At 37.9% G+C, this 25,986-nt stretch overlaps 1 protein-coding gene across 1 annotated transcript in view; it reads left to right on the top strand.

The window, feature by feature from the left end:
• The first annotated feature begins 1,684 nt into the window (after positions 1-1,684).
• C2H10orf67 (chromosome 2 C10orf67 homolog) overlaps positions 1,685-25,986 on the top strand; it is a 44,481-nt gene continuing 20,179 nt past the window's right edge. Inside the window, exons 1-9 of the mRNA XM_050890930.1 lie at positions 1,685-1,860; positions 4,313-4,433; positions 6,783-6,911; positions 7,490-7,531; positions 8,288-8,362; positions 11,429-11,555; positions 20,507-20,668; positions 21,828-21,886; positions 25,530-25,595. Coding sequence (XP_050746887.1) covers positions 1,685-1,860; positions 4,313-4,433; positions 6,783-6,911; positions 7,490-7,531; positions 8,288-8,362; positions 11,429-11,555; positions 20,507-20,668; positions 21,828-21,886; positions 25,530-25,595 — 957 coding nt within the window. The remainder of the gene's footprint in view (positions 1,861-4,312; positions 4,434-6,782; positions 6,912-7,489; positions 7,532-8,287; positions 8,363-11,428; positions 11,556-20,506; positions 20,669-21,827; positions 21,887-25,529; positions 25,596-25,986) is intronic.

The following is a 25,986-nucleotide window of genomic DNA, read 5'->3' as shown; positions in this document are numbered from 1 at the left end:
TCTGTGGATGAAATGAGATAGCGCCCTGAGCTTGCAGAAAAGGTGCAATTAATACAATTATTTTCGTTCTTGAAAATAAAGGCACATTTTTTCTATAAGCCATATGAATCTCTGACACTTCTGTGGATTCACAGAAGTTGAAACGGTTTTATCTATGCTAATCACTCCAAATATTGCAAATGGTGATTAATTCTTTCGGATAAAGGAAACAGAGTCTGTAACCTGGTCCATAAAAATTATGTATCACATTGAACAGACATAGGTGTTAATCCTATCAAAATTCAACCTCATTATAAGCAATCATCCTGTTTAAAAATCCTTATAGTTTCTATTAGATAAGTCATTATTTTGCTTCTGTATTTATGGAGTTGTGCCATGTTGATGTGATGTTTGATATTAAATGCTTGCAATCTCTGTAGGTGTAACTTGAGTTCAAGCAAAGTTGAAGTGATTTTTAGTGCAAATGCTAATAACTATTGAAATGAAAGAGCACGACAGATCAAATAGTGTATTCAAACACAGATTAGTAACTTTATAGTTTTTCCAGCTAGCCCATACTCTCTGATGGACTTCTATCAAGGGAGAGTGATGAGAAAATTATGCGTAGCTTTTGGTCATCACACTATTGTCTCCTAACCATGAGAAAACTAGAATCTCAAAGCATAAGTTTGTTATTACAATGAAAGCAAACAGGCCACTCATAATGGCTTATATTCAAGTATGACATCACCTTCTTCCAGCCTGCAGTCATAAGCTGCCTGAGATTTTTTCTTCTTCTTCTACCTCCAGCACCCAAGCCGCTATTCTGTATCTCCTCCACATTTTCTTCTCATTCTTATGTAGCTTAGAAAGCCCATCTGAACTTCTCACCTCTATTTTCAAACAGACTGGAGGAGGGAGAGATGGATGAAGTTCAGCATAGTCAATGTGAGGTGGGAATCGCTGCATTTGGGTGCCACATTATATGCAGTATTCTCTGAAACATGCCATGATGTGGGGGCAAAATGTTTCTTGACCTGACAATAATTTCCCTGAAGTGCATGAACTCTCCTCAGGTAATTACTCTCCAGTGAGGCCCTAACCATTTATATTTTCAACTTAACAGCACTTTTAGCTTAAACAGGAAGTCTTGAGCTAGCCAGACACTCGTAACTGTGAGGAGGTTGGCTGAAGGTGGGGAAGAGGTTACTGAAGTAATTAATGCGTGTTGAATGAGAAAAACATCTAGAAGGGAGTGAGATTATTTGTGGAGTAACAGTTGACTGGTAGCAAGCAGGAGGGATACTGAAAAGCGTTCTGCCCCGCGGGAGACGGGACGCTCGAGCTGGACCAATCTGCCCCCTAGGGGAGGTCTTCGAGGGTGAACCAGACGTCGGGGTTTGCTCCCGAAGCGGGCGGCCTGCTCAGCAACGGCTGACGGCAGCAGCGCCGGTGGGGGCCGCGGAGGGGCAGTGGAGGGGCGGAGGCTGCTGGCGGGGCCGGCGGGACGAGGCGGTGCCTCTGCGGCAGACGCCGGGGGGAAAGGGAGGCCGGGGAGCCGCCGCCGGACCGGGCCCCAGCTCCGCCACCCGGCGCCAAACGCGGCGCCACGCGTCACTTCCTGCCGCCCGCGGGCGGAAGTGTCGCCGTCCTCGCCGCTCCGACCTGCGCCGCGGGCAGGGCTCGCGGGTGGGGCCCGGTTGCCATGGTTCCGGGGACGGCGTCGCGCCGCGGCCGCGGCGGAGGGCGGGCCCGGCCGGCCATGAGCGCCGCGCCGGCGGGGGCTGCCGGCCCGCGGCCCTGGGCCCTCCGCCTGGCCCCGCAGACGCTGGAGCTGCTGGCGCTGCCGTGCTGCCTGGAGGAGCCGGAGCCCGAGCGCCGGTGAGGGGCGGTGGCGGGGCGCTGAGGCGCGGCGGGCGGCGGGGCCCGGGGCCTGACCTGGCGTCCCGCTGCGCCGCACGCAGCCCTCGGCGACGGCGGGTTGCTGTCTGAGCCCTGGCTTGTATGGGTACAATTGCTTTCCGTGGAGATCCCGCCTGTTTTTACACCTGCAGGGGCCGAGGGCGGTTCCCAATCGGTCTCGAGGGCCACCAGACGTTATTAACGGGACTCCGTTTCACGGTGCTTTTGACCATGAAACCGGACATGTCCTAAATTTTGCTCTTGGTAATGCTCCTTGAGCGATTATACTCCGAGCTTTCACCTAAATACCTGTCTTATTATTTGACGATGTTCCCTGTACTTTGCTGCTGTTCTAGGGACTGACAAGGATAAGACTGTATCTTGTATACACTTCTCTCTTCTGTTTTGGAAGAATCCACTTGTACTTTTGATTTAAAGTAATCTATTTGTGCACTAAATTAAAGTTAACATAGCCTATGGTAATTCAGACCTTTTGGCTGCACTGTGCATCTTACAGGGCAGCCTTACAGCTGGGATCGCAACTGCTTCAGTGAGGAGTTTCACATAGAATCATAGAATGGTTTGTGTTGGAAGGGACCTTGAAAGGTCATCTAGTCCAACCCCCCTGCAATGAGCAGGGACATCTTCAACTGGATCAAGTTGCTCAGAGCCCCGTCCAACCTGGCCTTGAATGTTTCCAGGGATGGGGCATCTACCACCTCTCTGGGCAACCTGTCCAGTGTTTTACCACCCTCATCGTAAAAAATTTCTTCCTTATACCTAGTCTGAATCTACCCTCTTTTAGTTTAAAACCATTACCCCTTGTCCTATTGCAACAGGCCCTGCTAAAAAGTTTGTCCCCATCTTTCTTATAAGTACTTTAAGTACTTTGCCCCTTTTAAGTACTGAAAGGCTGCAATAAGGTCTCCCCGGAGCCTTCTCTTCTCCGGGCTGAATAACTCCAACTCTCCCAGCCTTTCTTCATAGGAGAGGTGTTTCATCCCCCTGATCATTTTTGTGGCCTCTTCTGGATCCGCTCCAACAGGTCCATGTCCTTCTTATGGTCGGAGCCCCAGAGCTGGACACAGTACTCCAGGTGGGGTCTCACCAGAGCAGAGTAGAGAATCACCTCCCTCGAGCTGCTGGCCACGCTTCTTTTGATGCAGCCCAGGATACGGTTGGCTTTCTGGGCTGTGAGTACTTGGAATGTATCTGAATGTTCACAAAATAAAGAGGTCTTCGGAACACCTCCAATTGAATGCTATTAAAATTTTAAACCTATTTGCCCAGTTGTGATGACCTGTTAATTAGGTAGATGTGGGCAAGAGTTTTCTGACACCATTCATTTCTAACAGAAAGGAATTTTGACAGAGTCAAAATATTATGTTTTTAACAATCCAATGTTCTAATTTGTTATTAAAAATGTAACACGTTAAGTGTCTTTTAGACTATGTTAATAGTATCAAAACAATCAAATTTATGAGTGAGACAAAATCCAGCTCCTAACCAAATCTACAGTCCAGGATTTCTGGACTGATATATATCTCTACAGAACACTGAAAATAATCTGTTTACTGTGTCGTGGTTTAACCCCAGTCAGCAACTAAGCACCACGCAGCCAGTTTAATAGCTAAAGTAAAATATAATACTAACAATAGTAATAATGAAATATAATAATGGTAGTGAAAAGGAATACAACAAAAAAAGGAAGGGGGGGGGGGGGGGGAAAAACCAGTGATGCACAATGCAGTTGCTCACCACCCGCTGACCGATGCCCAGTTAGTTCCCGAGCCACAATCCCCCCTCCCGGCCAACTCCCCCCTGTTTATATACTGGGCATGACGTTCCATGGTATGGAATACCCCTTTGGCTAGTTCGGGTCAGCTGCCCCAGCTATGCTCCCTCCCAGCTTCTTGCACACCTGCTTGCTGGCAGAGCATGGGAAACTGAAAAGTCCTTGGCTTAAGAGAAGCGCTACTTAGCAACAACTAAAACATCAGCGTGTTATCAACATCATTCTCACACTAAATCCAAAACACAGCACTGTACCAGCTACTAAAAAGAAAGTTAACTCCCAGCCGAAACCAGGACAACTGACAGAACACATTCTTTTCTTTAGCATTTTCTTTTATGTTCTTTAGCATTTTCTTTTATGTTCTTTAGCATAATGTTTAGTGTTGTTTAACTTTTTGTTATTTATTTTAATAAAAAAACTTGTCTTCATGAAACAAATGTAGAAACAAACTGTTAATGTGTTTATTACACTCTTAAATTCCCCTCTATCTTAAAAAAGTCAGACAAGTGAAATGATAAAAAAAAATATAGGCACTTTGCCTCTGAATTTCCACTATTAACAGAAGATCGATTAACTTGATTAATGCAAGTACTGTAATATTGCAAGTGGTTTTTTCAATTCTGACTGGTTTTGCAGGCCTTGCATTTCAGATGACTTAAAAATAGGATATTACAGCACAGATCATGCAATGCAAACAGATATCAAAGAAATACCAGAATTAAAGGAGCTAGCTATTGCTACGCAAGCTTTAATCAAGGTAAATTAGGAAATTATCATAACAGAGTCTTCCTCATGCTATAGAACTTTTATACTTACTTTTATAGTACTTTTGTCCCTGTCATCTCTGGTTTGTGTAATTCTTAAGGAATCTGTTTTGGCTTTTCTTCTGTCTTCATATACCTATTTCAGCTAAAGTGTATAAATTTCTGTTTTCAAAATAGAATAATATACAAGTATTGATAGATGAATTAGAGACTGGATTACTTGGCTGTCTGAATCTGAGAAAATTACGTAGGGATTAACATTGTTTAATGTACAAAAAAAGATAAACATAAGTGAAAATTCTGAAGGTTTAAACCTATCTAAGAGTGGCTAAGAGTCTGGATATAAATATGGGCCTGTCAGTTCCACTGGTACTTGCCTGATATCAGTTATGAGTATGGCTAAGGAGACCTCACACATCTGATTAAGGCGATTAAATAAACTAGTGCAGTGCTTCTGCGAATCACATACAAAAGCAAATTAAAAAAGATCTAAATCATATTATCTACTCTTGCGCAATTATATGTGTATCTTAAGCAGTGTCTCACTGAAATTTAATGCTTAGACTTGGGAGGGAGGGTGCAGTCCATAAGGAGGCACATTGCAGTCTGCTTAACATAAATGCCTAAGCAATTTGTGATAGAAGACAGCTGCCTCTAGAGACCTGCAGAGGGAGATCTGTTCCATCAAAATGAGGTGTTTCTATCTGTCCCTTTACTGTGTAAGAAACTACAAAGGTAGGTGCTTCAGGATATAAAATAATTATGTGTGCAAAAAGGTTAGTTTCCTAGGAAAAAAACCTTTTCTTTTTAGTTCTTAGATGGTATATATAGAGATAAGAACTAAAATCAAATGGTTTTGGTACTATTTTTAGAAGCAATATCTCATTCTACCTCACATCCCTGAAAGACTTCAGAGTACTTTGCTCATCTGAGCCAGTGGCAAGCAGAATGTATTTCCTTTAACACGTCCTCTGTCAATTCTTGCTAAAATGCAGATATTTTTATTCTTTTTACCATGAAATACTTTGCAGAGTGTTGAATTAGGATTTATAAACAAGTTTTGACCGCTTTCTGGGCTTATATTTTGATATCTGTATTGATACATATGTGTGGGTCTCCTGTGCAGAATCTGACTAGTTACCATCTGGCAGATACTTGAGTGTTCCTAAATTAGTTATTTTTTGAGAAAGCTAAATAGCTTTCCTGCATAAATATTCTCTGCCTGTCAAATATTGAATCCATCTATCTTTAAAATACGCAGTACTGAAGGTTTGGAGGGGGAGTTTTTGGTTTAACAGAGAACACTTGGTACATCTGGATACAAAGTATATTTATATTGAGGGTCAGTTCTCCTTATGCTTTCCTTGCCTAGGACTACTGAAATATGTGCTTAATATTGTATATTCAGAGCTTCCATTTCGTAAGTTATGGTTTTCTTAATGTCAGTTTTAAATTTTTATCATCCATAGGAGGGATACAATGGAGTGGTGCTTACAACAAACATTACAAAGATGTCATTGATACTTCTGACATGGCAATATATGTTCATTTTGGCACAGTTTTACAATTTATGTTTTGTTCTGCAGAAGTAATTACAGTTTTCTTCATATAATTACTTTTTAATTTCATCAGAGAGCATTATGGTGCAATATTTCTTATTTTCATTATAGAAGGCTCCCCAAATTTGACTTTATTTAACAGTCAAATTTGTTATTTGGCGTGAGAATCAGCTCACAGATTAAGAAACCTACATTTAGGTGTCTCATAGGAGTATCTTTGAGCAGGGCATCTAAACTTCCCATATAGTCAGTGCAGATCTGTCTTTGTAGTCAGTGGAGATGTCTAAAGATATGCTACTTGGCCTCTGTCTCGGGTTTCAGAAAGGGACAGGTTTCCTTTAGCCCTGTGTCATGTCTGCCAGCCCTGCATAAGATGTCTTTCATACCTCATTTCTTCTGACACTAAACCATGTGTGCATGAGCATCTGAGCCAAGTTCCATTGACTTCATTGCCTGTAACAGAAACTTACTCGCCTAGTTCTTATGTAGACACCTAAATTTAGGTGGTTTACTCTGCAGATGGAAACTCCTGCTGACAGCCTAAGATGTCCAAAGCATGGATGTGAAGCTGTGAGCTCTGACAGGTGTAGAGACCCATGCCCAAGTGACTGTTGTAGACCAAAGAGGATACCGTAGGGCATAGAAATGCATGAGATGCTTGTGTTTAGGTGAATGAATCTAGCCAGCAGCAATCTTGAACAGAGTAATAGAATAGTAGTACTTTTCTTTTGACTAGCTTACTTTCTATATAAAAATAAATAATGCTAAGATTTTGATTTTTAGCTCGTTCACTCCCTCCAGCAAGATTTGTTCACCTACAAAAGCATCATTCAAGCACAATATGAAGAAAAAATTGAAGAGCAGGCTTCAAATCTTTGTAAATACATAAATGATTGTCGTGGTTTAACCCCAGTCAGCAACTCAGCACCACGCAGCCGTTTCCCCCTCCCCCTCCCAGTGGGGTGGGGAGGAGGAAAGCAAAGGAAAAAAAAGTAAAACTCGTGGGTTGAGATAAGAACAGTTTAATAACTAAAGTAAAATATAATACTAACAATAGTAATAATGAAATATAATAATAAAAGTAATGAAAAGGAATGCAACAAAAAAAAAAAGGAAGGGGGGGGGGAACCAGTGATGCACAATGCAATTGCTCACCACCCGCTGACCGATGCCCGGTTAGTTCCCGAACCGCGATCTGCGCCTCCCGGCCAGCTCCCCCCTGTTTATATACTGGGCATGACGTTCCATGGTATGGAATACCCCTTTGGCTAGTTCAGGTCAGCTGCCCCGGCTCTGCTCCCTCCCAGCTTCTTGCACACCTGCTTGCTGGCAGAACATGGAAAACTGAAAAGTCCTTGGCTTAAGATAAGTGCTACTTAGCAACAACTAAAACATCAGCATGTTATCAACATCATTCTCACACTAAATCCAAAACACAGCACTGTACCAGCTACTAAAAAGAAAGTTAACTCTGTCCCAGCCAAAACCAGGACAATGATCAACTGACAGACATTGAGTTTTTACATAAACAGGTAAAGAGAAAAATTCTTGTTCACTTACATGTTAATTTTCACTAGATGCCAGTTCTCATTCATATACGCTCTTTGTGCAGATTGATACAATATTTTACTTAATGAAAAGTAATCCACAGAAGTATTGAAAATAAGGAAATAAAGAAAAGTGCTAATATAGATTTAAAAGTGACTGTCTAAGGTGTCTTTTGCAAATTTGCAATTAACAGAACATGGATTACATTGTACTTGGCATATTAACAACCATATCTAGGAAAACTTCTTAAATTGTAGTGTGGTTATTTCTAGTAAAATACTTCATAACAATATTTTAATAAGCAAGAAACGTAGCACACTTCCTGTGTGTATAAATTATTTACAGTTCCTTTCCCATGTATTTCTTTGAAAATATACAGTCAGTGATCTTTAGGTAGTAAATCACAGTCCATGCCAGCATTAACACTCCAAGGCAATCATGTTGCAACTAGTGAGCACTCACTACAAGGGAGAAATATGCATAAAGCCTCAGTTTCAAGCTTCTGATATGAACATTAAAAAACCAAATACTAAAAAAATCCATGCAGCAAAAAAAAGTGATAGAAAAGGAACGTGAGCTTACTATTTTTTTTAAGTTCAAGAGCTTGGATAGCATTTAATTTTCTTAAATGAAAAAAAGGAATATATACAAGTTGTTTCGTTTGGTTTGGTTTTGTAATTACTTGTGTCCTTTTCTTGCACATCAAAGTTCTCAGTAATTTGTTACAAACTGAATTGCAGAAAGAGGTCCAAATTCGACAAAGCTGCCGACAACAGTTATGGGATGCACTGGCTGTTCTCAGAGCAAATATCGAGGTGGGTTTTAATCATTAATGTGGTAGTAGACTGCTGGTCTGAGTATTAATATGTCATAAACTAATTACAGAGAATAGCTTTGCACTTCAAAACCTGGAGAAGGGTGTATTTGAATTTTTCATGAAGACTAAGCATTTGAACTATATTGAATAGAAACAAAATAATTAACGCAAAATATAATTGTCTTTACAAGTATTGTTTTTCCCCCCTTATGCAGTTTAGCATACTCGAGTATAGTTTTAGATGAGTAACATCATAGTTACTACAACATGAATGAGGTATGTTAGTAGATACCAGTGGAAGAAAGCAAAAATTGCAGAGTTTTTAATTTCTTGACTAGTGAAAAAGAATTGACCACAAAGTACTCAAGCAGTGTAGGATTAGACCCAAATATGCAGTCAGTGCTTACTTTTCCATGTTATTGAGAGTAGTCAAATCAAATGAAGGGATGAGCATGCTTTAATTCACAGCAAATGAAGGGAACTTGCTTTAATTGACAGTCTGTGATTGGGTCTGTTAGGAGGTAGAAACATAGTAATCACATAACATGCTGTTTGGTTCAATAAAAAATGAAAATGTCTTGATAAATTTGGTAATTGAACTCTTAGGCTACAGAATAGAGAATGATGACCAATCGTGGGCACCCCAGGTGCCTTTCTGCTGCCCTCTAGGGACTGTGCCACAAACTTCCTTATTAACAGGTTTCAGGATGTAATTGGAACAGTAAAAAGAATCCAAATTAGAAAGTAAGGAGCTTAAATTTCATCTTTCTTCCCCCACATGCAAATGGAGCACGCAAGTTTGTACTTCTTGACAAAAGAAAGTCAGTATTAAAAAAAAAAAAAAGAAAAAATAAACCACTTATGTGGATAGTTGGGAAAGGTAGTGGGTAAAAATATTTAGCTATGATTAGTCTACTGTTGTTTATACATAGCACAGTCAAGTGGAGATATATAGTGGGAAGTGCGTACAGTATATTAACACCATCTACTGTATAATACAGTATGTAGAAAATCATAGAGAATCCTGGAAGGAGAAAAGAATGTGTTGTTTTTACAGAATGAATGATCTCCTAGACGTGTGAAGGGACAGGAGAACAGGTGCACTTGTGAATGAGTTCAAACCAGCATTAATCATGTGGATGTTTCAGAGAATAGGATAGAGAAATGTGAAGCAAAGGAGAAAAGTTCACAGAAAACATACAAGGAACTGTGAGGCTGAGGAATTTTAAAAAGATGTGAGAGGAAGTCAGAATGCTGAAAACACTGAGCAAGTGACAGAAGCTGATACGCATTTCAAGGATGTTGCATAGCTTAAAGTGGGTGATTAGAAGGCAAAAGCTGGGCTTTAGCAGTGAAGGAAAGGGTAGCTTCTGTAAAGAAAGAAACTACAAGATTTATTAAGACTTCACAGACAGTAAAGATGTTAATTTTTTACTTTTGTTCTTCTTCATTCCTGAATAATGATATGTAGCACCATCACTTGAAGAAAGAACTTCTGCTCCAAAACCAAGTGTAAAATAGTTTTTTTTCGTGAGAATTGTGGAATCTTCCTAGCAATGACTTTAACATTTTAAGCAGAGTTGGTTTAAAAGAGCGCTGTAGACTATATAGACTATTTGAAGAAAAACTATGTTCCCTTTTAAAATTAGATAGTGAAACACCCCTTTTGGGAAATAGTCACTTCTGAGAAAAAATAAGAGTGGCATTTGTCTCCTGTAACACTTCATCAATAATGTAGTCATGTTTATGATGTAGCTGTGCTGACTTTGCTTTCTTGATAGTCAAGGCAGAGAAATAGGTATTTTTTAGGAAACAGTTCATCTGATCAATTTTAGATACCTACTTAAGGGTGAATACAGTTGTCCTCTGGACTAATCTGACTTGGAACTAAATCTCCACAGACTATTAAAAAAGCAAAGTGTGACTAGCTAAAATGTGAGTGTATACACGCAATCAAGTACTGCTGCACAGACCATCTAGAATAATGCAAACTTCATTTTGTGTGTGAAAAGTTTTCTTTCCCAAATCCGGCTCATGTAATCACTCCATGGTAAAAAATGTGCATGAATGCCATGGAGTGTATGATAGCAGTGTTCTCACCAGGGGATTGCAGGGTCAGGTTCCCTTTGCTTTGCTTTCTCTTTGGAAGATCTTGCATTACTCTTGGATTCTTCTGCTCCAGCTTCAGCAACCAGGTAGAGATTTGCCCCATCCCAGATATGTGTATAGCTTTGTAGGTAGGGCGCTCCGAGAAAGGAGAACTGAGTTTGTCAGCCACTGGGCTGAGGAAGTGATTGAACCCTACTGCTTTCACTTCCTCAGCGAGTGCTACAAATGTTAATGTATTACACAAGAGAGAGTAATTTCTGCTAATATTAATATTTTAAAGAAGTTGACCAATACTTAATCACCTAACCTTGGAAAATTAACTTAAACTAGGTATCTAGGTACTCTTGAAGGAAGAGCTCAAACACACTTTTGAGCTTAGTGTTTCCGAATGGTCAGCTGTTGGCAGTACACCACCTTGGAGAGACATTTCTGTATAATGGGAGCTGCACATGTTGTTTCTCTTTGAAAGTATTATTTTTATTTTTTGACTACGTAAGAAGTAAATCATCCATAGTAGGTGCTCTTTTTTATCCTTTAATGCAATTTAAACACTTTGCTTGTGCAATTAAGGAGATGCACAAATAAATACTGGTAATGCAAAGTTAACATTTTAATAGTTTGCTTTGTTTATTCTGTACTTATGCTGTATTTTCTCCTTATTTTATTTCTTACATGTTTTAAATACATTCTTTGAAAGTTTTAAAATATATAGGATATGCAAATTTTTTCCAAATTTCCTTTTTCTTTGCTGTGCATTTGAATTCTCTAGTATTATAGATTATGTATTAGATATAACATACTTTTTGTTTAAGCATTTGAAATGTCAGATACAGTAAAATTTTATTTTAAAATATGTATAATGATGTGTTCAAATTACAAAAAATATTCTGTAGTTTTCAAAAAGGGTTATGGGGTTTATGCAAGAGTCTCACTGAAGAATCTTTTCTTGTAATAGAAGTATTACAACATAAATGGAGAAGACACAGCATTTTCACCAGGAAAACTTTTGAAGCTTTTACGTAACAAGCTGCACGAGGAAGAGTCCATAACTGAAGATCTGGAGAGAAAAAAAAGGAAGGACTAAACTGGTATGTTTTTGTAAAAGATCATAAACTCATTATCCAAATGTGGAAATCTTTAAACATATTCAACAAAGTGTATTTCTAGTGCCGTTATTTTTATAGGAAACATTAGGTTGGGAAGGTACTAGAACACTATTTGGGATTATCCTGTGCTATTGTAAGTATTTTGACTAAAATAATTTATAGTACTCTATTAATGTCACACAAATTTATACTGGTGATAGTCTGACCAAGAGTTGGTAGCTGTACTACCTTTTTTTGATCTGGTTTTTTTAATAAAAGAAAATTAAAATGTTTTATAAAATATTTTTGTAAAAGCTTAACAAAAAAAGTCCAAAAAATCAACTCAAAATGTTTTATAAAACTTTTATAAAGTATTGCTCTCAGTGCTATTCTTTCTCCATGCATGAATATCTCAGTTACAGAAAAGTCCACCTCTGTTCTACTGCTACTTACAGAAGTACTTACATCTTCTCATGTTTCTCTTTGTTCCTGCTGTCTCTAAATAACTTCTAAAATAAATATTTTCTTTTTTTTCTTCAGAATTGTGTTGTTAATCATTTAAATCAGCATTTCGAGTATGCACTGAAGATATATCTTCATTTAAAATATAAAAATAAAATACAAAATCCCTCATGTTTGATTTTTCTTAACTCCTGCAATAGAAGTTCATGGAGTATGACAGCTACTTGGGTACAACCACTAATAGACATGAGAAGCCCTTTTCAATTATGAATCTTTTTCCCCACCCAAATGCAAATGTAAATAGCTAGTTATAGTGGCTAAGAACTGTCCTGCTTATTCAGTCTGTAGTCTTCAAATGGGAAACACAATTCAGTCTCATATGTCCATACATATCTTTGTATCCCTTTTATAACATAAACATGTCCTTCTCCCCAGATTAACTGTACTCATCTGCAGTTCACTGAAGTGTGAGAAATCTGTAACACTTTTTCAAAACTTCACATATGCTTTTTCATCTCTGCTCTCTATGCATCATTGAGATGTGTAGTACTAATGAGATCTGAAAATGCCATCTAACTGTGCTGGCAGCCACCTAAGGTAGACAGTATGGCCTGTAAAGGAGAAATATGGGGTCTATGATGTACCCTCTGAGGAAACTAGGTATCTCTCGCCAGTTGAAATTCACAGTTACGCAACCTGTTCTAGAACTGGATTGTTAAGCCAGGTCAGTCATTCCTGTCTACGGAAGGAAGTCATACTAATTCCTTCTTGCAACAAACTGTTAGCTACAACAGTCAACAGTGATATGGCTTATTTCTCTCTTGCTTCATTTGGGTCAGCCCTGGTGAGGCTGTTTTACTTTATGAAAATAGGTATATTTAAATGTTCTCTGTAGCGCAGACTGCAATCCAGGCTCCCATGTGAATATACTAAGAGGCTGTCATTGCATTCTTTATGGCTCACATTTCTTCTCCAAAAGAGGAGGAGGCTGGATGTGAACAAGGGTTGTCATTATCACAGTATAATGACAACCGCAGGCTGTGGAATTCTAGGGGTACAGAATCACCTCCTCAGTTGGCAGGAGTACTTTTAGAACACCTAGCTGGATCAGAAAGCAGCTTGTAAAGAAACGTTTGTAACTTCCACTGGAAATTAGATGTTAAACCTTTTGTTGCTATTAGGGTTCAAAATAGTTTGGCAGCAGTACTTAAACTGTCTTGCAGCTTTTAGTGGTACAAGTTCAGGTAGTTGTAGATTTTAGTGCCTGTAATGCAGAATTCTTTAGTGCATCATCAGGGATTTTGATGCAGATTTTGGACTCTGACTCTTATCCAAATGGCATGTGTATACCCACTGTAATGGCTGCAAAACCCACTGTAAAGACACCCAAGCTGTCAGCTGGTGGTCATTCTGGAGCCAGATACAGTATACTGATATATATGCATGCATTGTATTTGAAACATTGAGTTCTGTCTTTAAAAAAAAATCATACTTGTAGATTCTCACTAATAAATAAACTGGGAAGGTAAATAGTATTCCAACTTTTTATGTTACAAACAAATGATGTTGGTTTGAAATGGCGGAGGAAGTGGAGAGAAGCAAAATGTTAATTGACTATATACTAATAATAGGATTTAAGCAAGGAGGAGGGGAAATGGGCATAGTCATACTCCCATCAAGAAATGTGTTGTAAGGGACATTATTGAAATCTGGTAGAACCGTACCTGTAAAGTTGAAATCTTTGACTAAAACAGCTTTATAGGAAAGATGAAGTAGTTAAAAAAAAAAATAAAAAATGAGAGGAGTGGTATTCAATATCAAAGAACAATTTGGTTTTTAAATTGTTGGTAACGGTACATTAAGACTCGTGTAATCCTGAACTTGTGCTAGCATAACTCTCTGGTGAGGTTCTATTACAAGCAGCAAACTGGAGAAGAGGACGAGTAACTCTTGAAGCACTCCTTCATATCATGTGAAGACACAGGTGGTATGTTAGAAATTTTTTCTTCCTGAAATATATTCAGGAAATGAGAATTTTCTATCAAAACTTTAAATTAGCATAACCAAATGCTGCTTTTGACCTCCTAATTTATTGCTGATAGTAGTTTTCTAAGGAATGAATAGAATAGAATAGGAGTATTTTCAGTTGGAGGGGACCTACAGTGATCATCTAGTCCAACTGTCTGACCACTTCAGGGCTGACCAGAAGTTAAAGCATGCTGTTAAGGGCATTGTCCAAGCACCTCTTAAACACTGACAGGCTTGGGGCATCAACCACCTCTCTAGGAGGCCTGTTCCAGTGTTTGACCACCCTCTCAGTAAAGAAATGCTTCCTAATGTCCAGTCTGAACCTCCCCTGGTGCAGCTTTGAACCATTCCCACACGTCCTATCACTGGATACTGGGCAGAAGAGCTCAGGACCTCCCTCTCCACTTCCCCTCCTCAGGAAGCTGTAGAGAGCAATGAGGTCGCCCCTCAGCCTCCTTTTCTCCAAACTAGACAAACCCAAAGTCCTTAGCCGCTCCTCACAGGACATGCCTTCCAGCCCTTTCACCAGCTTTGTTGCCCTCCTCTGGACGCATTCGAGTACCTTCACATCCTTCTTAAATTGTGGGGCCCAGAATGGCACACAGTACTCAAGGTGAGGCCAAGGTGAATGATAAGTTAATGACTTATGCCATAAGTATATGAACACATTTGCATATGCAAGCAGTTTTTTATGCACATACATGCAATATTTCAAAAGCTTGATTTACATTGGTGAGGGAAACTAACTGAGGCTTAAAATCTGAACGCAGTAATATGAACAAAAAAGCTGAAATCTCTAAGAAAAAAAGTATTATGTGACCAAAAAGCCGTAGTCTCGTAATCAGGGAAGAGAACAGCTTTTACTAAAGTCCTATTTTATTTCCATGGCAAGATGACATTAGCAAATGATAGAAATTAAAGCATATAACAAATGTTATATTTGTTATATAAGAAATAAAGATATAACAAAACTGGGAAAAGGGAAAAAATATAGCAATTAATATAATTAGAAGGTTTTGAAGGGTATAAAATGGACAGTGTATCAAGGAAAGAACTATAAATGGCACCATTAAGGACAAAATAATCTTAATGTATTGGGAGCAAAGGAAGTGGCTGCAATTGTATGACTTTACTCTTAGGTAAAAATTATAGAATCATTAATAACGTGAAAATTCTGGGGCAATTTAAAAAAGGATGTCCTGTATATAGGAGGAGGCAGAATAAGGTGCTTGTATCCCAGGTTAAAAAGTAATTTCTGATTTATTAACCTCCAGAAAGGATTTTACATATTTACGGAGAGTACATATTTCTAGATGAGGAAACCCAGATAGCTTAGATCCAGGGGTCCCCCAGAGACTGCTGCCCTGTTTATGTCAGATATGTTAAGATAATGGAAAACTTAATATGGGTTTTCCTAATCAGCACTAAAGGCTTTGTACAAAATAGATATTTTCCAGCAAAGCTGATTTGACTATTCAGTAGAATACAAGTTTGGTTGAATGGTACCTGTGAAGACAAGACTTTTGCAAGGTGTTTTATTTAGTAGCACTGTTTAAAATATAGTATTCAATATGCTATGGTAAGATATGTCATGCCTTAAAATTTAGTTTTGTGATCTTCCCTAAGGGGTGGGAAGCTCCTGAAAGTCTGTCGTTTCAAACCTAGGGTAGAGGTAGGCATACATGGATGAGGCCCTTTGCCTACAGGGCAAAACCAGGAGGCACAGCAGTGAAGTTTTCGCTTCAGTTCAAGAACTTCAGTCAAAGTTACATTAATTACATAGACTGTGGAGCTTGTAGGGTAAGTATCTACTGTTGCCATTTGTCCTTTTAACTCCAATAAGACGGGATGCTGTCCAGGTCCTGCACTTTGCATAATATATGAACCAGATGATAAAGACATTTTCTTTGGGCAAAGCTCCAGTTCAACAATGAAAGACTTCAAAAAATACCTGTAAATGAGGAATCAACATTGTATAGGTCATGTTTGTTTGTTTGTTTCTTATCTAGTAAAGGTCTATAATAATTAATAAAGGTTCCACATTATTCATTGGTGACCTGGAATTAAATTAAAACACTGCTGATTAAACTTGTAGGCAACACAGAGTGATAGGTAAGTAATGACAGCACATGGCAGTTGTTGCAACCTGTCGTGCACTCGGTCCATTGAAACAAATGATTAGTTATACCTCTAGAAGCAAGGAATGCAGCCCATACCTACAGAATGAGGAGCTATCTTCAGGAATTCAGTATCTACCAAAAAAAAAAAGGGGGCGGAGGAGTTGGAGTACACTGGCAACTGAACACAGACTCATAGTTTACAACAGTTTTTAAAAGGGTTGATATAATCCTTCAATGATTAGATAAGTGTAAGGAGATACTTGATCTCTGGAATCTTGTGAGTACTAGTCCTAGTCTGCACAGTTAGGGAAGTGAACAAGAAAAAGTCAAAACATTTTTAAGAGCTGGAGAAAACGCCTGAAGTTGAAAAACTCAGCTTAAATTTGTTTGTCAAATAGTTTGAGATTACTTGATTGCAGAATCTGAATATCTTGCCAAGGAGAGGACTTAGGGATATTTGCCTAGGGTTTGGGATCTATACAGCATTCTCTTAAGAGGTACTGTACACAAAAACTTCAATCTCTCTCCAGGTCACAAGAAGTATTCCAACAACAGTTCACAAAAATTCTTTAATTGATCTTTGTCCCAGACGTGTTTCTGAATGGATGAAAAATGGGAAAGTAGAGGAGGCTGGTTGGAATAAACAAATTGGCTGGCTAACCCTTCATCCTTAGGCTGCACTTCAAGGACTACTTCAGTATCTATGCAATCTTTAGCTGATCCATAAGGCAAAAGTTTGTCATCACCAGCTGCTTCTCCAGGAGTTCTGCATTTATACAAAACAGAAACAAGAACCGTTTGCTGTTTTCTTCTGTCAAAGAGTTTGCAATGAAATGCTTATTTTCCCTCCAAAGCTACACGGCCTTTAATCTTTTTTCCAGCTCTGACATGCCTTGAAAAGGTAAATGGAGCTATTTGGGCCAGTAGCAACTTGTCAGTCCCTTCCTGGCTGGTGTCTACCTTTTGTTACATTTAAAAGACCTCCATGGATGACAAAATCCAATATAGCGGCTACAAGATGAAACCGCTATGAGAATGATTGCTGATTAGAGCATACTGTCAAAGGAATGATGGCACCTTGGTCTTCTGAAATTGTCAAGACTGGAAGCCCTTATAGAATATATGCATTAGCTGAAATGAAGATACAGGTGTAATAATAGAGTGAGGGACTGAAATGTAAAGGCTTATGTTCAACCAGTGGCCATACTGGTTCCCACATTCAACCTTAAAGTGCATTTCTTTGAAATGTGTAGATATGAACTGTGAAAGAATTAAAATTATAAACATACGAATGTAACATATTATGGGTAATAACAGTAAATATAAATAAATATCGAAACGATCGTTTCTCTTGCAACTCAAAGCGGTTGTATTTGTAAATGAGTGTTTTTCATGACAGCTTGTACAATTGCACCCTCTTGTGGTGTACATAATGTGGACTTTAAATACCTAAAGTAGCGCTTGGAAATGGAAAGGTATGTAATGGTTTGGATGACAGATTTTAGAGAATGGATTTGTTTTCAGGGCAAATTCCCAGTAAATCAACAACAGTAACAACTTCAGTTTATAATTTTAACTAGAATATGCTCAAATATTTTCTTCTTCCATGTCATAGGAGAGCATCTGTAATTTGCATCATATTTCTTTGCAATTAGAGTGCAAAAATCATAGCTGTTTTATTCAAAAGGCCAAATGATTATTTTGAGTGTATATTAAATACTGCAGGGTACCAAACGGAAATGCATATTTCTCAACTGCATAATAAATACCTATATTCTCTCACCTTTACCTATTTGGCTTGAATACTATGAGTATAGGTGGATGAATCTAGTTGAAGTTTGTTATATTCCAAAATTATGTATGCATATCTGTCTAGTGTTATTAGAAAAGCAATCATAACAGTCTACAATACATAACCTTAGCAAATATATAGTAGAATTTATTAAGGCTAAGATATGCATATTTTTTACTTGAAGTAATAAATCTGCTAGAATGAAGGCAATAAAACAGAAAAGGTGAGAAATATTGAAGCCTCCTACATAAGCCGTGTTATAATCGCCTTCCAACCTCTAGCCCTTTTTTCTTCCAACTTAAAAGTTCCCTAGTTTAAGCAAGCCAAACGCTACCGCTGTGGGCAGATGGTAGAGAGAACATTGCTACAAAACCTGCCACTCAAAGTGTAACAGATGACTGTAGCTACAGAAAATTGTCCCTTTGTTCATTTTGCTAATGAGTGTCCTCATTGCAGCAGGAGACTGAATAGTTAATTACTTGCAGTTCTTGGTTTTAGCAGATGGTGGAGCTAGAGCTAAAGGTTATCTGAGTAATGTGCAAAGTACAAGTTTGTGAAGAAAATGTCTTTTGTGGGTTTTATATCCTTTCCTTAAAACAGTAAAAGATTATGATTACACTTATATCTGAGATACCATTTAAAACTTAGCCACAGGATTAATTAAAATCTTTTTGTTTATTTTATGTAAAGGTTCTTCTTTGAGCATCAGCTGTTGATGCTCAAATACAGCCAGAGCAAAGGAACAAATACTTAAGCCTATTAAGAGCTGTAACAGTTACTTAAAAGGTCTTTTGAAATTCTAAGCTTGTTTTGCAGTGGTTTAGAGTTGACCACTGCCAGAGTAGGGTGTCAGCTAATTACTTAAATATTGCATGTGCCGTTTCCTTAACGCTACTGTTTTCCCTAGAGCGTGCTCCTCTGTCTACAGGATTTGGTAAAAGTTTACAATAGAACATGCACCCTGATAATTATCTCAGAGGATTAATTTTAAATATGTTACTGCATAAAGACTGTTTAAAATGAAATACTGTTGAAGTATTTCATTAGAATTTATAAAAAATTTACATCATTAAAAGTAACATTTTTGTTAATCATACTTGGTCTTCATGTAAACTGCTACTGTTTCTTCAGTAAAGCAAGGGGAAGCACAAACTAATACAAATTACTGTCCAAAGCACTTGGCATTTTATTTACATGATTTCTTATAAAATCAGTGAAAACTTTGTGGCCAAAACTTCATGTACATTGATGATTTGTTCTGGTAAATTGGAGATCAAAAATGTCTTTTTTGAGGAAAAACAAATAGTTATGGACTAAATTTTACCCATCATTACAATATAGTTTAAGTTTATATGCCATTTGAAAACCTTGGAATTTAATTTTTAAAGGTCTTAAACATTTTTATTTTGAAGCAATTTTTAAAAAGAGTTCATATTTTTACCAAGCAAAGCAAATAATATCCTAAATTTTCTTTAGTAAGCAAAACAACTGCTGTCTGAGTCTTCTCTTTTGTGTTAATATTTTAAATGGTTTCAGGAGTTAGTTAATATTCTGGTATTACTATAAAGATCTGTGCCAGCTCTGAAAGCTTTTCTATAATTTTAAAAGAAATATGTGGCAGTAAAATCTAGACAGCCATAAGACAATATATTCAAATGTTTTCAATAGCTTTGAAACCAACAAGAAAAAAAGAGTAGCTGTCCCAATAAGCTTCAGTTGCATAAGAAGTCTTTTCCATAATGGACGTGGCAAGATTTAAACAAAGGACACGCATAATAAAAATGTAAATGAGTTTGCTTTACTAAAACTATAACTTTAAAGTCTTTTGTTGCATGTTATCCTGGAACCTTCTTACAAGGTAATCACTGTTTGCATAGAGATTTAAACCGTAGTCTTCAATAGCATTAAACCCCTGCACGGTCTATGTGTGACAGGCATGCAAAGCCATGTTAATGTTCAGAATATGAATTGCCTCTGGGTGGCTCCGACACCAAGTAGAAAACCAACTGTGTTGATATCAGAAGGCCTGATGGACTCCATGCGGCTCCCAGCCTGAAAACTTCACCGCTTTGACATGTGATGTGCTCCTCATGACACTGGCAGCACTGTCACTGAGAAATGGCACAAAGGCAACAAGCCCCCCTCCTTCGCCATGCACTTTGCAACCCCCTGGTGTTGCCTGTCCACGGTCTCTCCTGCCTGCCTAGTTACGGACAGCACTTCATAAACACGGGGGGAAGAGTGGGTGGATAGGCCCCAGCTGCCTTCCTGGACACAGCCTCCATAATAAATTGACCTGAATGATGAGGGCACACAAACAGTATGATATGCATTATTCCTGTCAATAAAATGTCCCCATGTGTTATGGTCTTTGTATATAATGTACTGCAGCCTTTCTTCTAGCGGGGACCTATTTAGAGGCTCGACTTTTTTCTATTCATATTATGACTCTGTAATAGAATTCAGAAATTATATGATACTGTGTTGTATAATATTACACCAGTGCAGCATATTTAAATCCCTGATTCCTTACTTATAAATTCAAGGCATCGCAATCTTTCAGATTGTCTTTGAAGATGATGACCATGAAAAAAAAATGCTTGAAAAAGAGAATGAGGATTTCAAAGAAGAGGTTTTTAAACTGCACAATGAGATTTCTCATCTTGAAAATGCTCTGAAATGCTCTGAAAAAGAAAAATATTTATTAGGTAAAACTTTAAACTGATGTTAGATCAAGATGATTAATTTAAATGCAGCATGTAAGAAATGCCATTAAACTCGGAATTAATTGTTAACATGCTTCAGAAGGATGGTGACTTATTTCTCGTCTGTTGTCTTTTTCTGGTATTGAATGCTAATTTTGTATGTATTTGTAGAGAAATTCATACATATTTATTCTAATTTTAATGCATATATTTACATATTTTTAATTTATGACAAAGGAATATTTGCTGTGGCTTTTGAGACTTCTAATATTGCCTAGCAATGTGGCTGGAGTTCATATTTTGTGACAGATACACGCTGTAAAGTTATTGAAATAGAAGAAAGTCGTATGTAGATAGTTATATTTTTAAATGGCGGTCTACTATTTTATCTTAAGGGAACTGTATTAAAACCTACTCTCTCTCTAGAATAGTTTTTGAGCTTCTGCAAATATTGAATGTACATTTCTTCATATAATTACTTTTGTGTTTCTGTGAAAGTTTCTAACAGAATCAGTTTCTCTCAAATAAGCCATCACTACTTTTGATACCTGTGCTTTATTACAGTTCTTAAAAGGAGGGGGTTTTCCTGGTAAGTACAATGTACAGTCTTTACCTGCAGGTTACTTCTCATGTATCGCCAGAGTAAAATATTTAATGGGGGACTAGAAACTACAGCAATATAGTAGAATTTGGCTGTTTAGCTTCGTTATGTCCATATAGATTAGACCCAGTATCACCTTTAGTAGCGGCAAGATGAATTTGACACAGACAATATTCCTGATTCCTGTTTATCATCCGATTCAATCATGCTTCTTATCTTTTGGTAGTTTTGTGTGAGCAATAAAGAACCACCTGCTAAAACACTTTGTATTGGCTGTGACTAACAGCAAGGATGTCCAGAATTAGTATTAATGAAAAGCTGTGGGCACTCAGTCACACTTGGCTCTTGAACTTACTTCTTCATCTCTATCTGACCAGCCGGCTGAACAGCAGGAAGAAGGCTGTGAATGTCAAGGGCGGTGGTGAAGGTCACAGTTCTGCCAGGACTCTCATCCCCGGTGCATTCCGCTGGGTTTAGAGAACTGACCTGAAGCAAACATTTTGAATACATTAATGCAGACATGTAGTTTCATGGGTTTTCTCCTTCCCCTCTTGTTTTCAGATAAGCAAGTTCAAAGAATGCGATCAAAAATGGAAGCTGATGAGCAAACTGCTCAACAGGTACTGTGATGTTTACTTTTGTAAGCTACACTCTTTGTAGAACAGTAACAAGCTTGGACTGTTGGCAGTGTATAGTCCAAATAATGTTAGAAAGCTGACTTTAACTTGAATTATGTTACATTTTGGTTTATGGTAGTATAACTCACGGTAGAGTAATAATTAATTGGTATTCCTTTAATGAATATCATGATTTTGATTTTCTCATCCTGTCATATTTCATAATGTTGTTAAAACACAGTGAAAATTCTGAACCTCAATAAACTACAGTAAAATGATTGAATACTTCAATAAAAAAAGTAACACATTCAGTAAGCTTTTGAAGGCAGTGAAAGAAGATTTGTAAAGGTGAATAGCTAGTAACTTCAAAAAAAAAAATGGTTATTTTTTGTAACCTGTGACTTGCTAAATATTCCACTATTCCTGGACAGAGCTGCTAGTATATGTGAATTATTATTTATACGCTATCTGAGCAAAACAATAGCTAAACAAGGTATAAAAGTCAACTATTTTAAAAAAACTTTCTAAAGCCAATGTTTATTAATAAGTGATCTCAATAATAGGTTGACAGCTCTCAATGTTTTCCCAGTATAACATCTAGATATCTTTCCAGTGGGCTTCCTATCTTGTGATAGTTCTCAAAGGACTTTTTTCTACAGTGTATAGTTCTCATTCTGAAAATTAAGAAATAGACACAGAACTTCTTCCTATAACAAACATTCTTTCTGTGAAACGTTTCCTAAATGTTTTGTAGATAACTCACTTCTTTGTGGTGAAATATAAGGGAAATAGAGATACTTCTGTATGCTAATTCCATGATTACTAAATCCTCATGCAAATTCATGTTTAAAAAAAAATAAATTTTGTGGGGACTGAGGCACTGGATTTCTAAAATCATCCATTTCATTGCCTTTCCTTTTGACCTTAGATGAATCTTTCTTCTATGACCAAGTTTCCCACTCTGAAAGTAGTGATACCTACTGATCTTTACAGGAGCATTGAAAGGGTAAGTTCATTAGGATTCTGTACAGGAAATCCAAAATCAGAAGTGGAATATTAATCGGTCTGTCTAATGCACTAGTCTATCAAAGAAGGGATGTGTCTTCTGGTAGTTTTTCTCTTTTTCTATTTCGGTCTGACAGTGCTCAGGAATCCCACTTAGGTTTGAAGTCTCATTATGCTGGGAAAAAAAGGCCAGTCATCTGTTCCTATACTGAACGTTTCTTCTTAGTTCATTTGCAAAGTCCAAAGAATATTTTTAATAGGGGTTTTTTTTTCATCCTTTCACTCACAGGAAATTTTTCCTGAAACTTACTCTGTATTTTCCTTTCCTTCCCTTCATCTTCATACAATGGAGGACATTGTCTTACATCTAGCATCTTCCCATAGATACGACCTCAGTCGGTGGATTTGAGCAACAGCATAGGAACTCTTTTCTGTATGCCTCTCACATGATTTGGAAGCGCTACATTTGTGTACATTTGGATCATGCGCCTTCCTCCCAAACTGCCTCCAGTACAGCTACCCGTACAGGTAGCTCTTCACAGTCACTGCGTAGTCGGTCAAGTGAGCTAAATTGTAGGACCGAAGTGCTGTGGGAAATCTTTGGAGCAGTCCTTCTCTTCTCATTATAATTCTGATAATGAATCTAATTATATTTCCATTCCCGAAAGAAAAACTACAATTCTAAAAGATTAACTACATCGAAGTTTCTGACTTTTTTCCCCTCCCTCCTTTGCATATCCCATTGGAAGATGTTCTCTCGATAGCCAGAATGTGCATAAATTCTTCTTTGGGTAAAAAGCTTTGATCTTTAAAAAGAGCAGCTGGACATGAAGGCACACACTGCTATAGTGCCTAGCAGTTGGATGTTTCACTCCAGAAATGGAGTTCACAAAGTTGATACAGACACCAGTATCCAATATACACTGTATAAGGAAAAGTTAACACTTAAAAATGGGATTCAAAGCAGACACAGTCAGTAATAAGTGATGATGAAACACGTTGGAAGCACTGTCTCTTACCTGGACTAACCAGAAATTACTGATTGATTTCTTGTAGGTGGGACTTGGAGTCTGGATCTTCCTTCTGTGTCCAGGCAGCCAAGCTGTGCACTAGCTGTGGGCAATTGCCTCTCTAATTTCTCTCAAAGCATCATAAGAGATGGCAAGGACCAAGTTTTTTGTGAGGACTGGAGCACTTGCCCAGGGTTCTGATCATTGAACTTCAGGACCTTTGAACCCATAGCTTCATATACCAGTGATTTAACTGCTAGTTTACACTGTGTTTTGGTGGGAAAATATTCTTTTTAAAGCTGGGTACAGGGAGAGCAAGCACAGAAGAGCCATTATCTCTAGGCTACATGATAGGATACTCAGCATAGAGGAAGGGACTTTTCTATAGATTTGTTCTTTCTTTCTTTGGATTTTTGCTGAGTATTTTTGCTTGGGTTTGGGGGGGGGGGGCGTGTTTTGTATATTGTTTTCTTGTAATTCATAGTCTAACATAAAATGCAAAAATGATCTAGCAAGTCAAAACACAAGGTTGTCCTTTTCTCATGCAGTCACAGCTTTGGTATGTCATCAAGCTTGTGCATGAGTATTCTGTATCTAGTCTCATGAATTTCATATTCTTTGTGTCCAATGGCACAGCTTGAACAGAACTGGTGGCTTATTCTCATCATAGAGGGGTAGTTAGGCTACTTTTCCATGACTCGGGATATTGTAATCAAGCCCCATAAAACTCCCAGTGGCATACAATGTCGGCTGCCCTGATTTGTGGCTGAGCATTCTAGCTTCTAGGTTATTATGCTGAAGGGGAGCATTTCTCCATTTTTATGAAAGAAAATGAATGTCAGTGTTGTACTCAACATCGTCTGGTTTTAAGTATGTTCAAAATGCAAATTCAGTAAGTAACAAACTCTGCTCCCGGTGACACTGAGAAATATAGATGTTTAACTTACAGGTCCCAAGTGACAGTAGCTCTGACGGAAGTCCCAGACAGCTCAAACCCAGCAGAACCAAGGAAGCTTTGCCGTGCGATGTAACTGGTTAAGGGAGTTTGATTCTGGAACTTCTGAAGAATTCTTGAAGAATTCTTAAAGAATTCTGCTTAAATTGCTCTTTAGGCACAATCCTTTGTCCTCGGTGAGACTAGATGTGTAATTTGCCTGACAATGTTTGTCTCCCGAGGATACGTTAGCACTTGCTGCAAATGATATAGATGTCTGCTGATCTTTCTACAAATTTACAATAGAACAGTGGAATGGCCCCTGCGGCTCCAAACTGCCACTGCTGTTTGACTGTAACAGGTTTCCACAAATATCCACTTTTCTGAGAGTTTAAGTCATTGAAGTCTCTACTTCTAATGTTTTTGTCATCTTCCTACCTCCTGTGACATCACACTCTATTTTGCTTATGTCAAAAGAACTTTAGATGTGTGACTCTTGTGATATTATTAAACTCCACATAAAAGTATCTAGCTCTAAGTGAAGATGTCTATCTGTTACCAGTTATAATACAAAAATATGTGTGTGTCCACATGTAGTCTCTTGACCAGGGAGACTGTACTTGGAAAGGATTTTTAGAGAATTATGCCTGTTTGTAGTACGAAATCCAACATTAATTCTCACATGTTTATATTTTAGTTGATTGAAATTCAAGAACAAGTGAAAGCAGAACTTGAAAATGAAAGACCATTAGTTAAAAATCTGGTAAGATACTTATGTATACATTATTTTTTGTAAACCATCATTTATTGCAAATCTAATAAAATATGCAAAACCCTTTTAATATTCCATAGAATGAATAAACTTATTTTTTAAGTAGGGAAGTTGTTTTACGTGTGAAAAAAGATAGCAAAAATACTTTACAGTTTTATTTTGTTCTTACCGTATTTTCAGAGGAACAGATGTAAACAATGCTACTAGAAATATTTTTTTTTAAGTGCTACTATTTTGCTTTAGAAGGACTTGGAAAATATTTAATAAATGCAACATTATTTGAAAGGATTTGCTGCTGCTGTTTACAAATGTCATAGGCAATGATACAGAGTTTTGTCTTAAAATATTTTTGTATTCTGCATTAGTCTCATAAGAACACTGC

Source organism: Gymnogyps californianus, chromosome 2, assembly GCF_018139145.2.
Source record: "Gymnogyps californianus isolate 813 chromosome 2, ASM1813914v2, whole genome shotgun sequence".
Lineage (NCBI taxonomy): Eukaryota > Metazoa > Chordata > Aves > Accipitriformes > Cathartidae > Gymnogyps > Gymnogyps californianus.
The sequence above is the reverse complement of the archived record's forward strand: the minus strand, read 5'-3'. Positions and strand labels throughout refer to the sequence as shown.